This window comes from Pelmatolapia mariae, linkage group LG5, assembly GCF_036321145.2.
Source record: "Pelmatolapia mariae isolate MD_Pm_ZW linkage group LG5, Pm_UMD_F_2, whole genome shotgun sequence".
In the NCBI taxonomy this organism is placed as follows: domain Eukaryota; kingdom Metazoa; phylum Chordata; class Actinopteri; order Cichliformes; family Cichlidae; genus Pelmatolapia; species Pelmatolapia mariae.
In genome coordinates, this window is record NC_086231.1 from 18,716,617 (window position 1) to 18,731,843 (window position 15,227).

Here is a 15,227-nt window from a genome sequence, read left to right on the forward strand (position 1 = left end):
GTGAGGAACTAAAATATTAACAGTACGTTAATCGGTTTCAATTCATCAGAACTTTAAGAATTTGCCATGCAAGAAAACCAAATAAGATAAGCTAAGTGGACATGCCTGTCATAATAATATTTAAGGCCAAATTTATTATTATAATAATAAGTAAGTAAGTAATTTGACACATACATGCACATTGATAACTGCATTTTCAGTTCTCTGACCTCAGTTTTCGTCACCTTTTATAAAGTAGTAGTATGATTAATGAGGAGCAGAAAGAGATTAGGTTTCTAAACATGCAGGACGATGACTCGGGGAAGATACAGGACAGAGCCAAACTTTCAGCACTGTGCTCATAATTTTGAGCCATTCACTCACAGTTACGCACTCACTCTGAAAAGAAAAAGCATAATCTCATTCCCAAGAAATTCCCAACTATCACAAATCCCACAAAAAAATTCAGACATTTTTTATTTGATATCTGTTTTTTGTTTTTGGGTTGTTTTTTTTTTGTTGTTTTTTTTGGGGTTTTTTTTGAGTTTTCTCATAAATTTCAGTAGGCAATCGCGTTTGTATGATTCATTTAAATGTTTAGAAATAATGCACTGTGAAAGGTAAAATACTATAAACACACATATGCGATAAGGCCAGCTGTTGCAATACAAGTATTCAAGTGTTTTAGTTGTATAACCGACACTGACCCTTTTTAATAAATCCAGGTAGCTTTTGACGCGAAGAAAGAATTTTGCGCTGGCGACCGTTAATAAATTTGGTCCTAGTGTTTTGTTTTGTTTTAATTAACTTTTACGGATGCAAAGAACAGGATCAAGTAGGTTTCAACAAAACAAAGCAGCTTATTTTTAAAAAAAGTCTCCGGTGTTTCAAAGTAAGCAGTGATGGTGACTTGCTTTTACGAAACTACCTAGAAACCAAGGAAATCAATTCAATTTATTTTGTGCGAAATCACAACAGTAGTCGCCTTTAGGCTGTATATTGTAAGGCAGATACCTACATTAACCCTTTTCTTGTCTGAAGACGTATTCCTTTGCTTGTTGCTCATCGCCACAGTCAGAGAGAGAGCGCGAAATCTTCTTGTTTCCATGATTATTCCTCCCACACACGTTTGTGTGATTTGGGATAACTAAATAATACATTTTAGATTATCTGGACTCCTGGGACAGTGTGTGTGACAGTCCAACAGGATTGACTTTGCTTTATCTGCTTTATTTCTGAAGCACTTTTTAAAGCAAATGTAAAACGTTTTTTAAAAACATAAAACTGATATTATTCTGTTTAGATATATTATTTTAACTAAAACTGTTGTAGGTCAAAATAAGTACAATGAAAATTAAAAACCACTCAAACTGAAAAAGGCATTAGCAGTGATAAAAAAGGCAAACAATTCAAGTATGTAGAGAAGAAAAAGAAGAAGAAATTTGAAAGAACTCACAAAATTTGCACACCTAAAATACCCAGGCCAGACAGTCCAATGTGTCTCGCTGACGTTGAGCAGCAGGTCCTAATGTCCCGTACATTTTTTTTTACTACACATAGCTTGTGTTTGTTTGATTATTTCTTTGTTGTAACAATGCTTCTTTGCAATAAATCTTGTTGCCTTGCAACTGTTTGCTTGTCAAACAGTGTGAGTAGTTTGTTGGTGCAGCAGCATATTAATTGGGATTTTAGTCAGCTGGGACAGACTTCAGCCTCCCCCAGCCACCCTGAATTAGTCACAAAGAAGAGAATGGATAAATGGATGGATTTTAGTCAGTTTGTGAGGATATGTGTTTAACAGACTTCTCTCTTTTGTTTCCTGTTTGTAGACATCATAGCTGACTTTATGTTACTGTTTAAGTAAAAGGATATAGAGGCTTCAGTTAAGAGACCAGTGTAGGTCAGGCTCCACAACTTGATTAAGATTTACTGAAACTATGAAAAAAAGGAAGAAGTCATAGCTTCAGCTGCTGGCAGCAAACCAACCTCTCCTGGAACACTAGGAGTATTCTGTTAGCAAAGAAACTATGAAAGCTACCACAAACACCACAATAAATAAACATACTAACAAATTATGTTAATGCAAATAGTGAGAGAACTCCCAGTATATCCACTAAACCTGTGGCCAGAGGCCAGCCATGCACTCGCTGCAGGACTAGAAACAAAAAGGACAGAATGACAGTTACCAAGTTCACCTAACAAACAGATAAACAAATGATACTGCAAATGAAAGCGAAAACATCCTAGAATAAGCAACAGTCAGTGCTCCACTAGGCAAACGTGTAAATTAGGCCAAACCACAAGAGAAATGAAACAGTCCAGGACAATGGAAGGAAGCTGCTGATCGAAACTAATGATTATTGTTATTATTATTTACTTATCTGAGATTGTCACAAAATCTAAAAATGATTCAATGTGACTGTGTCGTCAAATAAAAATTTCTTAAGCTAAAAGATACAACTAAGACTACAACTCCCAGACTACAAGGCGGCTGTGTTTGGTGCTACCATCAAATAGCTATTTCCTGTTCCTGCCAATGTTATCTCATAAGTGATTTGTGTGTTATTCAACAACTCGTTTTAGCTGCTGTCACTTTCTGCTGCTGCTGACTTCACTGACTGTAACTACCGCTGTAAGTCCCTAATAAGGTAAACTAACTGTCAAGCTAAATGTTTAAACGTGTGTAAAAAGAAAGTGTTGCTAATGCTTCTTACATATTCGAGGTTTTTTTCGAAATAAAAACTTAAAAACTGTATAATAAAAGTATAATAAGTGTATTATAAGATAGTAAGCAGGTAGATTTCTCGCTGTCTTTTATTTGTCGTGGAAAAACAAACAAACAAAAAGCCATCGTGTCAAAAAGTGTGTTTATTTAACGTCTGCTTGCAGATGATGAGGCTGCCATGGCGGGTCCTGGCTCCACACACAGCACCTGTAAGGAGAGCCTCCTCAGTCCCTGCAGGGCTGATGAACTTTGTCCCCGCCTGCAGCACCACCGACGCCCACTCACTGGCGCTGCTGCAGGACTTTGTGACCCGAGTCAGACGCCTGTTTGTCATCACCGGAGCGGGTCTGTCCACGGAGTCGGGCATCCCCGATTACCGATCGGAGGGCGTCGGGCTGTACGCCCGTACTGACAGACGACCCATGCAGTACGCAGAGTTTGTCCGCAGCGCAAAGTCGCGTCAGCGCTACTGGGCCAGAAACTTCGTCGGATGGCCGCAGTTTTCCTCCCACTGGCCGAACTCTGCACACAAGGCCCTGCAGCGGTGGGAGGAGAGGGGCAAGCTGCACTGGCTGGTTACGCAGAATGTAGATGCTCTTCACTCAAAGGCGGGTCAGAAGAGACTCACAGAGCTCCACGGCTGTGCCCACAGGTGAGAACGCATAAACTCACATATGCATCATAGACAATAAGCGTCAAATAAGAAGTTATGTCAGTGTTACAACAATACAATACAATGTACTGTATAAACACTACTTATTTATGAATAAAAGCCATGCACTGAGAATGCCACGTAGGTAAAAGTTTCCAGGTGTCATTGGCAAAATGTTGGATTACTTTAGTGATGTTTTCATGTGCAATCACCACTATATTCTACAGTTCTGTGAAAGCATTTACCCCCTTCCTGAAAAACTGTCTTCAGTGTCACTAATCGAACCAATATATCATGCCACGATCCAAAGAAACTGAAGAACAGCTGAGAATCACTGACATCCATCAGTCTGTAAAGGATTACAAAGCCGTTTCTAAGGCTTTGGGACTCCAGACATTGGTTTGGTGACAGTAATTAAAACACACACCCTCTGCATCACCAGGAGTTATTAGGAAATGCTGTATGTTTGCATGTTAACTGACTAGAAGACATTTTGAGGATGAAATCTGGGCGTCCTCAGGGTCACGTGCCTTGGCTGTGGTGCCATCTCAGCACGGGAGGAGCTCCAGAGGCGATTTATATCTTTAAACCCAGAGTGGCAAGCTCAGGCAGGCACTGTGGCCCCAGACGGAGACGTCTTCTTAGAGGATGAGCAGGTCCTCCATTTCAGAGTTCCCTCCTGTGATGACTGTGGCGGGATACTGAAGCCTGAGGTCACGTTTTTTGGAGACTCCGTGAACAAAGCAACTGTGCAGTTTGTGCACGAAAGGCTGGCAGAGTCGGACGCGGTGCTCGTCGTGGGGTCATCTTTACAGGTGGGTCTTGGATAAACTAGTAAACCAGTTTGTTAGCATTCAGCACACTGTTCCTTAACTGAATACATTGTTCCTCATTGATGTTTCTCAGGTGTACTCAGGATACAGGTTTTTACTGGCAGCGAGGGACAGGGAGATGCCAGTCGCCATCCTGAACATAGGGCCCACCCGAGCAGACCACCTGGCTGAGCTGAAAGTCAGCGGCCGCTGCGGGGAAGTGCTGTCAGTCATTCAGCCGCTCTGACTGACCGCAGCCTGAAAAGCTTGAAGTTCTCTGCTGGTTAGGTTAAAACTACCTCAGATTTATGGAAACAGTTGCTCTCTGTTGTTACACGCTGTATGCAGGTGACTGAACGTTAATAATTGTGAGCTATAAATGTGTCAGACTTGAATCCAGCTGATCTTCATACAGCAGGTTGGGGTCAGGGAGCTGAAATCCTGGCTCTGCAATCAAATGTCAACCTACCAGGAAAACAGAAAGGCTGTGCTTTGTTGTGTGATTGCTGGTTTTAGGTTGGCACAATAATGGCATGCAGGTCAGATGTGTGAAGTGAAATGAAAATTTGCAGGCTTGAAGAAAAACAGAGGTACCCCGTTTCCTTCCTCAAGCTCTTTTCACTTTATAAATGGACTGCATTCATGTTCAAGTCTTATCAAACACACAAAGCACCATCACTATATACTGACGACACCTTTGGATTCAAACGCTCTTATTCTGATAAGACAAAAAGACATATGGTGGCTGCTCTGATGTAGATGGGAAGATGCAATATAAATGTTTATTTTCATGTTCTGCCACCAGATCTGTTTTAAAAGGTGCAGTTTGTTCTTCTTCCTTTTTTTTTATTATGCAATACTCAGATGGTTAGTATTTTTGATTGATTTTAAATGCTGCCGTATTCAATTTAGAGGCATTTCCATTTTTTGTGAATTGCACAGTTTAAAGTAGGTTGAATTAAACTTTTTCAGGCTGGATTTTAAAGTGGCATTATGCTGTCATTTTAAGGTTATGTAGTGGAAACTTTCTGTAATAAAATATTCTGAAAATAAGAGTTTTTGGAATTTATTATCACACTTGCAAGCCGGAAACATTCATCATTAAAGAAGTCTCAAACCTTGGTGTATCAAACATGAGGCCCAGGGGACCAGAATCAGATAACAAGGATTCCGATCCGGCCCACTGCATGACTTTTGAAAACACAAAGGGCGTAAAATTTTGGACTGAATGTATTTTCATAAGTTTTCATGCTAATAAAGAGCTCCCTCATGGCTATTCATACTATACCAAAGTAATTAAGCCGTAGATAACAATGAAATTACAGAAAAGTTCTTGTATAATACAGAAATGTCTGTCTTTTATAATGTGTGTATAGTAAGAAAAAAACATCTGAATTAAAAAACACTTTCTCTTTTCTAATTACAAGGTAGTCTGAGTAATGGGCTACTAGAGCTTTTTTCTGTAACATTTCTCTCTCAAATTAAGCCTGAAGAGATGTGCTGACAGATTCTTCCATTAACTACAGCAGCATTTCTGTATCTGTGGAAAAACTGAGGTATGCTGTAGAAATCGCACTGCTTTTTCTGATATTAACATGTCTCAGAGATTAAATTTACACTGACAGAAAGTAGAGTTTCACTGTTGTGGCCCGCTGAAGCTCAGAGGGGGATGTATGTAGTTTGACATCCCAACAAAACAGCTTTCTCTCACACTAGTCTTAACCTGAGTTATGTATTGTCAGGTCATGTTGCATTATAGTCGCTATTTTCATGATCTTCATGATCCATCTTGTGGAACCTGCTGCCCACACCAATAACCCAACAGCTGTTTTGACAGTGTTTATTACGGTCATAAATAATCAAACATAATCCAGAGCATTTGCTTTAAAGACAAACTTACATCATGTTCACAGACAAACTGAGGGCAGTGTGACTATAGATTGATTAATCGTGAGATCTTTTAGGAGGTTTTGCTGCTCAAATCTCTGCTGCAGACGGAGCTTCCAGGTTTCCAGGTCGGACTTTATCTCCTCTTGGAGAGCAGCTGGGACACTGAAGGAATACAGACAACATCTGTGAGCTGCAGTATCCGGCTGCCATGTTGCTGAAGCCGTAACCACCGTGAGGGGAGTCATGGACAGACAGTTGTCGAAACTCTTAGTGTGATCAAACCAGTAAGTGACGGGGTAACCCAGTAAGAGCCCAAACACAGTGCACAGGTTCCACTCCTCACATTTCTCTCCGCCACTGAGAAGCCTCTCAACCTTGTCAAGCTGCTGCACCCCTCCCAGTAGAAGTAGTAAATCTTGTATCATGCACTTCAGGTCTCCCCTCAGCGGGTCAGCGACGGTGGGAGTCTCCTGTGAGTGGCAGACATCAATCACAGCCACGCTGCTCCCATCATGAAGAACCTGCTCTAGATTTGACTTGACTGTGACCGGATTAACAATGAGACCATTACCATTTAAATCCAGCGTGAGCAGCGATTTAGACACAAGTTGGAGAGACTGTAAAGAGCTCAGATAGTGCTTCACTTGCTCTGTGCAGGCACCGTTAATATCGTACAGAACAGCAGGCTTCAACCCCAAATCTACAGCTGACACCTGTGAAGCCAAGTCCAGACTCTGAGGAGCCGAGAGGGACTTTCTACCAGCAGACAGATACTTACGAGCAGCAGCAACAAAGAGCTCTGAAACAGACATCACTGCATAAAAATCACGTCACACAAGACTGAGGAGTCAAGCAGCAGGACTAGAGATATTTCTATTTAAAGTAGCTGCTTAGCTGGGAATCAAACACAAAAATTAAATGTTTTTTAAGGTAATCTACACTTACAAGAAAGGTTTAATAAAAAAAACTAACACATGGTCAAAAGGTCAATGGATGTATCACAAGTAAACAAGACAAAAGTTTTCAAACTAAAACACGTCATAAAAACTGTTTCATGAGTTTATTTGTGTCCACTGTTTCTTCTTTGTTGGTCCAAGATGCCTAAAGGAGAAGAAACATGTCAGTCAGAATGCTTTAAAAACAGCAGTTATTCTGTGATAAATGCATTCTGCTTTTGTTCATTAGAGGTGTGCACACAGATCACACCTCTCTCCAGCTCTAGTAAAGAAGATGACCTCACCATCATCCTGGTTGTGTTGTATTTGGGTCACGCTATGTCACTGGCTGAGGAGACATCAGGTCAAAATCGGAGAGATTTCTTGCAACCCAAACACCAGCTGCAAACAAGCCCAAATTCACCAGAAGATTCCTTAAAAAAAGAAAAGAAAAAAGGTTTAAACAATCAGTGATGACATCAACAGCAACAATACCCTGTTCAACCTGTGGCTACAGATTGTGCTGTGAGGGGAAACTGATCAAACATAAATTTATAAGACAACAGACATCTATAACCTCACCCAACTATTAATTTATATTCTTCTGTTTATCCAGAGCTAGGCTAGGTCCTGGAGGCAGCAGCCTAAGCAGAGAAGCTCAGACTTCCCTCAGACCTCCCTTCCCAGCCACCTGCTCCAGGTGAAATGCCAAGGCTTTCCCAGGTCAGATGAGCAATATAACCTCTCCAGCATGTCTTGGGTCTACCCCACAGCTACAGAGGCTGGCTATTATTTAAAATAAATATATGAATATATAAATATAGTTTATAGGCTTAACATCATACCTAGTATATCAGGTACGTGGCATTTACCTTAATCCTTGGAGTAGAGGCTAGACTCTCCCTAAAGTTTGACAAAGTGGTTAATCGATGAGATTAGCCCATTTCTTCTGTTCATTGATCAACAAACTAAAAATAACTATTACGCTGGTAATATTGTCATACAACTCCATTAAACTGATGATCATAATTGTAATTTTATTGTCTGCTTCTGTACTTATAGTGTAGCCTAGTGAGTGAGAGGACAAGGACAGATTCCTTCATTGGCACACCAGTGCTAACGCTAGCAACACGGCTAACTGCCCCAAAAACCCTCTTACTATCACTGCTGTCTGCTCTGTCTTACCTTCTGAAGTCGTTTCTATCTGTTGCAAACCGACAGGCCGAGCTGATCCACTCCATCACACCGGAGGAAGAGCCCTTTTTAGCGTTTGCCCCACTCATGTTGCTAACGTGCGTGCTGGGGGTAGAAAAAGACAACGGCAACGAGGGCGAAGAGTCAAGGGGGAAGGTTTTAGATGTTACACAACTACGGCGTGCGATAAAGCTCAAACCTAAACATACGTCCTCCTCGCTCCACTCAGGACGTGCTGTTACATGACCAAAGATGTCGGCGACCAGGTACCGTCGGTTTCTCAAGCTGTGTGAGGAATGGCCCAGAGACGAGACCAAGAAAGGCCGCGACTTGGGGACCTTTCTGCGGCAGAGAGTCGCCTCTGCCTTCCGAGAGGGTGAAAATACTCAGGTAATGAATTTTAGCTGGTAGCAACACACGGTCTCCTCTCTGCTGTAAACAACCGAGAGAAGCTAAGAGGACAGCTTCGTTAGAAGAGCAAGCAGCTGACAACCTAATCCAAAGCAGATTTCTGCGAACTACAAGCGAGTGACTAGTATTGACATGTTTGAGGCACTAATGTCCATCAGTCCACCGCTGGTTTTGCAGCTGGGTCCATCTGAAATCATCCAATGTTTAGAAAATTTTCTACTCAACCGCCTCTGATTTAAAATTTGGACATTTATAATGATTGCTGTTAAATTTTAGCTTCATATATCAACCAGTGCCAGTTCCTGAATAGTTTACAGTTGCATCTCACAATAATACAAAATGAAATATGTAGAATAGTTACTAATATTAAATTTCTTAGTCACAAAATTGAAGAAAAGGGTTTCATTCAACTTCAGTGCCTTACTTAGTATATAAAAAAGAATCTGAAATAAAAAGATAAAATTTCACAGCAATCAATATGTGTCTAAACTTTGGATCATAAAGTATTTAAACAAATCTGAGATATTTAACAGATATCACAAATATATATTGAAAGGTATTTGATGTATAAAGCTAAAATTTCACAGCAGTCATTATAAATGGCCAAACTTAAAACCATAAAAAATTTGTGTAAATGAGTGATGGTCGAACAGAAGATCCACAATGATTTGAGATGGAATGACCCAGCTTTGATGCGTTTTTTTTTTTAATAAATCTTGAAAATAAAATAACTATCAGCGTTTGCAACCAAGTAAACAGCCTTTAATCTGTTTCTAAAACATGAAGTTTCTGAGAAGCCAACCATTTGAGCACTGTAAACCATAACATGTAAAAAATATATCTTGCCAAATAACAGCTAAGATAGGCTCCAGCCCACTACCAACTCTGAACTGGATAAGTAGTAATGAAAAGGAATGGAAAAAGATGGTTTTTGATAATCATAGGTGTTTGATGCCAGCAGAATCTGAGGTGCCAACAAAACACTACTTTTAAAAATAAAGGTTACACTGACTCGCTGCACCATCTTGTGGTACAAATTGGCATTACACTGAAGTTTTACCCTGGCTCTAGTTGAACTTCACCTGCCATCTCTTAAACACAGTACAAGCATTATTTTGCCTTTTGATTTTGTACTGTGTGTTATCTGACCAATAAGAATCAGATTTAAAAAATGTAACCCACAGACACCAGAGGCATAGTGATTATTTATTTTTATGATGGCATAGTAGAGCACAAGCGTATATAGCATGGCAGTGCATCGCACATCCTCATGTCTTTTTCACGGAAACTAAAATGACCTGTTTGGACTTTAAAGTTGACAATTAAAATAATTAGAAGATTTTTTTTTTCCATTTAAAACATGTTGAGTGAGTAAAATCACATCTTAACCACTTCAATGTCCACTAGATCTCAGATCCTGAGAAATGTGATCAGATGTACGAAAGTCTGGCACGGATTAACGGCAACATATACAGACAGCGGGTAAGTACACATGCGCATATGTGAGGTGCATTTCAACTTTATTATATCATCATACAAAAAACACATTGCCCTCCACTGCTGTCGTTAACCTGAGGTCTGTCAGCTAGCGAATGACTTCTCCATTCTTTAAGATTGTAAAGGTGTAATTACTTTTTTTTTTCCTGTGTGGAGATGATAAAGTGTGTTTACATTTAGTACAAAGGTCTAAACAAGCACACGAGGTTAATGGTTAAAAATTGTTAACCTTTAAATTTGAACTATAAAGACAGCAAGAGTTCACGTAAGATCCAGAGATCAGCAGATGGTCTGTTTTGCTCCTCTGAATTACTCAGCTGTAAATAGGGACGTTTTACTTAATATAAAAAAGATTTTAGTAGGAAGACTATTAATTTGTCACATTGCTGTAAGGGGAAATTTTCCTTGTGCATGTGAAATGCAGAAAATGGAAGCTGACTTCTTCAAATACTGTGCACACTCCAAATTGAGTACATAAATGAACTTGTATATAATATTTGACTTTTTTCATTTGGAAAGAAATTTCTGTGTGAAAACTTGTCGAAGGCTACAAGAATTTTTTCTTTCTCTCTTCAGTTTCCTCGTGTGAGAGACACGAGCTTCACTGGAGTCACAGTGGAAGAGTGTAGATTGCTTTTGTCAGGTATGGACTCATGTGCTGTCAATTCTCGGTTATTTACTAAACATAATGTTGTTATGAGGCCCCAGGAACTTGCTGTAACTTAGACCCGACTTTTAAATTTTACAGGAACTATGCAAAATACGGACGAGGAAAAAAAGGGTCTGTGGAAGTCGTTAATGCAGAGATTCTCTTCTAAATCACCAGAAGACGTCCCAGAGAAACCTGCTGAAAAATAACTTTTTCTCCCAATCTTCTTTTCCTATATGTATAGAAATAAATCTTATTGTTATCATTTTGGACTCCTTTTTTTAAAATATATATTATATTTATTTAAATTGTAGCTTTACAAATATTTTTGGATATATTTTGGTCCATATTGACATGACAGCATCACACAAATGTGTTGGCTGCACATCTATAATGAGTCTCCTGTTCCATCACATCCCAAAGATACCATATTAGACTGAGATCTGGTGACTATGGAGGCCATTTGAGTTCAGTGAACTCACTTCCATATCCAAGAAGCAAGTTTGAGATGATTTGAGTTTCCAATGAGATACATCATCCTCCTGAGACCAGCCTGAACTGTTGATACAAGGCAGGATGGAGACATGCTTTCATGCCATTCACACCAAATTCTGACCATCATCTGAATGTTGCAGCAGAAATTGATCAGAGAGGCAACATTTTTCCAGTCTCGTTCAGTTTTAGTGAACATGTGAACTGTAGCCTCAGTTTTCTGTTCTTAGCTGACAGAAGTAGCAAGCAGTGTGGTCTTCTGCTGCTGTAGGTCAGCTGCTGCAAGTTTTGTGAATATTCGCTGGTTGGATGTTGTTGAATCAAACTAAATATTTTTACAAGCCTTCACTGGCTGTGTGGTGGAAATAACCCACAGTCATCAGTTTGTAACACCAGTGTTATTTTACAGTCTTAACAGATTACAGAACTCAATTTCCTGGAGTTTTTCTGTTTGTTAAGACTTGAATTGTTACATATGATAAGAAATTTTACATTTAAACAAGTCTATAGAAACAATGTTGAAAAACATTTGGTCTACATCACGGCTGTGAGTTGGCTTACCAGGCAGGATTTAATCAGTTAAGCTTGTGTCTGTTTGAGAAATGCACCTGACCGTTAATTCAAATTATTTACTTGCAAAGCAAAAATGTTTCATGGACTAGTTTACACACAGTTTTATTATAAATTCACACTTTGAACATCACTTATTTAAGAAGAAAAAAAAAAAAAGGCAAAAACTTTCAGTTTTAAACTGAACAACCAAAACTCCACACGATGGGGTGACTTAACTAATTTCAATGTAATCACATATTCTGATCATATTACAGTTTTTCCTATTAGTAATGACATTTCTGACAATGCACTGAAATTCTTAAGGGATTTTTTTTTTAAGGAACAAAAAAATGTATTAGAAGCAGGCTGTTATACAGTATCTAAGCAGATAAAATAATGCCTGCTCAGATCTAAAGTACAGCAGATGTTAAAGAGGGTACCACTATTTAGAAATGACGTCTTTATTTATTTTTCTTCATTTTATTTTGGGAAACATATACGCAAGTATTAGTAAGTCTGTGACCAGCCAACAAGATCATAACAAAGCAGCTGGATAATAAAGTCAAAAGTTAAAAAGTGAGACGGACCTGTTTTTTTTTTTTTATTAGTATTATTATTTTTTTTTTAATAACATTGTGTACGTGATTCAGAATGTAAGTATGTTCTTCAAAACACACAGTCATGATCCCTACTCTTCTTTTTCCTCTGGGTTGTCTCTCCATATGCAGTAGTTGAGGCTGGTTGCAAGGCACAGCCAGCCCAGATAGGGTGCTAAGAGCATCGTAGCGGTGCGGCTGATGGGATACCAGGACATCATGGTGGCTCCGACAGTCCCTGTGAGAAGCACAATCTCAACGAGGGACTAAAAAGAACAGAAAGAGGGCATGTCAGTGACAGCGATGTATACAGCTACATTGCCACACTTACCACACCCCTAATTATTGGTGTCCAAATAAAAAAAAAAAAAAAGTACAGTTCTAAGGTGTTAAATTTACCCATTTCAGCTTGTGTGCACCAAAGAAAATGGGAGTCCAGGCCCAATTCAGAGCTAGCTGTGTCCCATAAAGCCCGAGTGGAACTAGTGCATCCTCAGTGAAACCTCCAAGCTCCTTCCACACCAGGTATGAACCATAGCTGGAAGAGAAAGACAAAAAAAAAAAAAATCACACGAGATCATTAAATAAGGAGGTTGCGTCACAGATAATGCAGAAATCAGTCACAATGTGCTTACCCCATGCCTGTGTACAGACACGTCCACACTACGGGGAATGCTTTGTTTGGTGGGCGCCATGATGGTTTCTTCAGGGTTGGGTACCAGGTATTTACCTCTTTGCGTGTGAGATAACCACCGTAGAGCCCTCCCAGGTGTGGCAGGGCAGTGAACCCAGCTATTTGCAGCCACATTTTCTGAGATAAGAAAAAGACAGCCGTCTAACTTCCACTAAGGGTGGATATTCATAGGTATAAGTATCAAATTTTTCTGCCTAATGCGTCTGCTGTCCCATGACTGACTAAACAGGATTTGCAGTAACAGAAAACGTGAGGATTTTGTTATGTGGACATCCCTGATCAGTTTAGTTTTAAGACTTTTTTTTCTTTTTAAACCAGTTTTTTTTTTTTAATTTCAAGGCAGGCATTAGGCATATGTCAATTTCTCTGTTAAAAATTAAATGTAATAACTAACAGAAGCATGGCATCAGATTCGATTTGTGCAGACCAAATGGCCAGCCCTGTTACAGTTCAGCACGATAATAAAAACTTGCACCACATAAATAAAAGCTTATACTTCATTACCAACCAGAATGGCTTCAACACATTAAAGACATGCTACATATTTAAGAGTCAATACATCATTACACAACCGATGTTAAATCAAAGTATCACTGCTGTAAAGACCACTTTAAATCCTTAGCCAAAGCAACTATCAACTAACATTACGAGGTTGAACCATTTCAACTTAATTACACCCCCGAGAGTTAACCAAACATACTCCATATTCACACGGATTGACCTCTTTGCACTCATTAGCCTCAGAAATACAAGCTGTGGGCTTTTTTTTTTTTAGGTAGCATTTCAGTTTTTAATCAGTTATCAATGCATGGAAATGGCTCAAACAGTTTGTGCACTGTTACAGAGTACTTGCTGGCCAGAAATAACAGGTCATGTGGGGGTATCTATACATTTACCTTCATACAGTTAAGGTTAATAGTCTGTGTTACCTTTACTGCTATTTTTAACCATCATTTAAGAAATAAAAATGTATGTACTCAAGCTTAAATATACAAGTAAACGCATTCCTTTCCCTTAACATAATCCCAAACCCTTTTTATTTTAATAAGCAGGAAAAGAACAATACCCGCATGAGTCTAATGTCGCTTTCATTTTCTTTCTTACGGCAACGTTACAAAAACACGTGACTTTTACTATACATTTAAGCACGTTTTGCTGTTGTTCTAGCGCAGCAGTGAAACATGCTAAGTTAACGCTAATTAATTTTTCTTTTACGTGTTCGTGCTCCCAAACATTACGTGCGCTGACTTTCTGAGGTCACACCGCACTCTAGGTCAAGGTTTGGCGGCGCAAAGTTGCGTTAAAGCTAATGTTGATGTCAGGTCACGAGCAGACATAGCTTAACTTCTTACCTCACTCAGTGGGCAGCAGAGTACAGTATGAATGTCGTATCGAGCACTGAAACTACAAACGTACAGCCAAATCGTTAAGCACACTGTTGTGCTGTGATATTGTTTGTTGAGTGGGCAGGGCCACCTTATCGGAGCAGTCAGAAACACTCCCCTGACACTCCCTGGATAACGAGTGCTACTTGCGCTACTGAGCCAAACAATGTCACGTCGGAGCGTAGTTACCAACGATTGGTCATGAGGATAACATCAGGAGTTACTTAACGGTCGAAAAACCGGTTGTTAGCTAAATAAATGTATTGCATAAGGCCTCGGTGACACAAATGTTAAAAAAAAAACGCGAAAAACGTATTCGCTCACTGCTTTGTTTGTTGTCTCGCGTCCTTTTTGCAGAGGAAGCGCACGAAGCTTGTTATGTGACAGCAAAGATTACAAAAACGTCAAGATAGTTACCCTCCGTGTCGTATGGCAGGCGTTACAATGCTTTCCTTTCCTGTTCCAACAGCTTGTTTCCGCCACCGAAAAAAACTTCCCCCTACCCATAAGTCATAATTTTGGGACATTATCGCTTTAGATAGCTCAATATTTAAACTTACTAGCTGAAATTTTGGGGAAAATAAGTTCATATTTCTAGTTATTAAGTGAAAATGTTCAGACAACTTAAAATGTCATCTTTTCCCTACAGCAGGGGTGTCAAACATATGGCCCGGGGGCTAGAATCAGCCAGGATCCAATCCAGCCCACTGAATGGCTTTGGAAACATTTGAAACATTTTACTGTTTTCCCTCGTGTTCTGCCCA

The 15,227-nt window shown here is 39.6% G+C and overlaps 5 protein-coding genes across 9 annotated transcripts; 2 read left to right on the forward strand and 3 right to left on the reverse strand.

Moving 5' to 3' along the window:
- The first annotated feature begins 2,511 nt into the window (after positions 1-2,511).
- On the forward strand, positions 2,512-5,184 carry sirt4 (sirtuin 4). Of its 3 annotated transcripts, none has more exons than XM_063473018.1 (4): positions 2,512-2,627; positions 2,869-3,356; positions 3,877-4,171; positions 4,263-5,184. In XM_063473018.1, exons 2-4 carry the CDS (start codon positions 2,869-2,871, stop codon positions 4,413-4,415), a joined length of 936 nt encoding a protein of 311 aa, XP_063329088.1. In that variant the 5' UTR covers positions 2,512-2,627; the 3' UTR covers positions 4,416-5,184. The 3 variants fall into 3 exon arrangements, with proteins under 3 accessions (XP_063329088.1, XP_063329090.1, XP_063329089.1); XM_063473020.1 differs by having other exon boundaries at positions 4,027-4,171; XM_063473019.1 differs by having other exon boundaries at positions 2,524-2,611.
- An 810-nt stretch (positions 5,185-5,994) lies between these two features.
- Positions 5,995-6,878, reverse strand: lg5h1orf74 (linkage group 5 C1orf74 homolog). The gene has a single exon (XM_063473987.2). It carries the CDS (start codon positions 6,868-6,870, stop codon positions 6,076-6,078), a length of 795 nt encoding a protein of 264 aa, XP_063330057.1. The 5' UTR covers positions 6,871-6,878; the 3' UTR covers positions 5,995-6,075.
- A 171-nt stretch (positions 6,879-7,049) lies between these two features.
- On the reverse strand, positions 7,050-8,346 carry tomm6 (translocase of outer mitochondrial membrane 6 homolog (yeast)). Its single transcript, XM_063473993.1, has 3 exons — positions 8,179-8,346; positions 7,299-7,427; positions 7,050-7,159 (listed from the first exon to the last, which is right to left on the reverse strand). Exons 1-2 carry the CDS (start codon positions 8,274-8,276, stop codon positions 7,331-7,333), a joined length of 195 nt encoding a protein of 64 aa, XP_063330063.1. The 5' UTR covers positions 8,277-8,346; the 3' UTR covers positions 7,050-7,159; positions 7,299-7,330.
- Positions 8,347-8,378: 32 nt separating this feature from the next.
- LOC134627677 (ubiquinol-cytochrome-c reductase complex assembly factor 2) lies at positions 8,379-11,009 on the forward strand. Its single transcript, XM_063473991.1, has 4 exons — positions 8,379-8,577; positions 10,006-10,080; positions 10,672-10,738; positions 10,844-11,009. The coding sequence occupies exons 1-4, from the start codon at positions 8,440-8,442 to the stop codon at positions 10,951-10,953; spliced, it is 390 nt and encodes a 129-aa protein (XP_063330061.1). The 5' UTR covers positions 8,379-8,439; the 3' UTR covers positions 10,954-11,009.
- A 106-nt stretch (positions 11,010-11,115) lies between these two features.
- tspo (translocator protein) lies at positions 11,116-14,903 on the reverse strand. 3 transcript variants are annotated; one of them, XM_063473990.1, is made up of 4 exons: positions 14,881-14,903; positions 13,020-13,195; positions 12,784-12,922; positions 11,116-12,650 (listed from the first exon to the last, which is right to left on the reverse strand). In XM_063473990.1, the coding sequence occupies exons 2-4, from the start codon at positions 13,190-13,192 to the stop codon at positions 12,477-12,479; spliced, it is 486 nt and encodes a 161-aa protein (XP_063330060.1). In that variant the 5' UTR covers positions 13,193-13,195; positions 14,881-14,903; the 3' UTR covers positions 11,116-12,476. The 3 variants fall into 3 exon arrangements, with proteins under 3 accessions (XP_063330060.1, XP_063330059.1, XP_063330058.1); XM_063473989.1 differs by lacking the exon at positions 14,881-14,903 and adding an exon at positions 14,788-14,878; XM_063473988.1 differs by lacking the exon at positions 14,881-14,903 and adding an exon at positions 14,431-14,777.
- Positions 14,904-15,227: the final 324 nt, after the last annotated feature.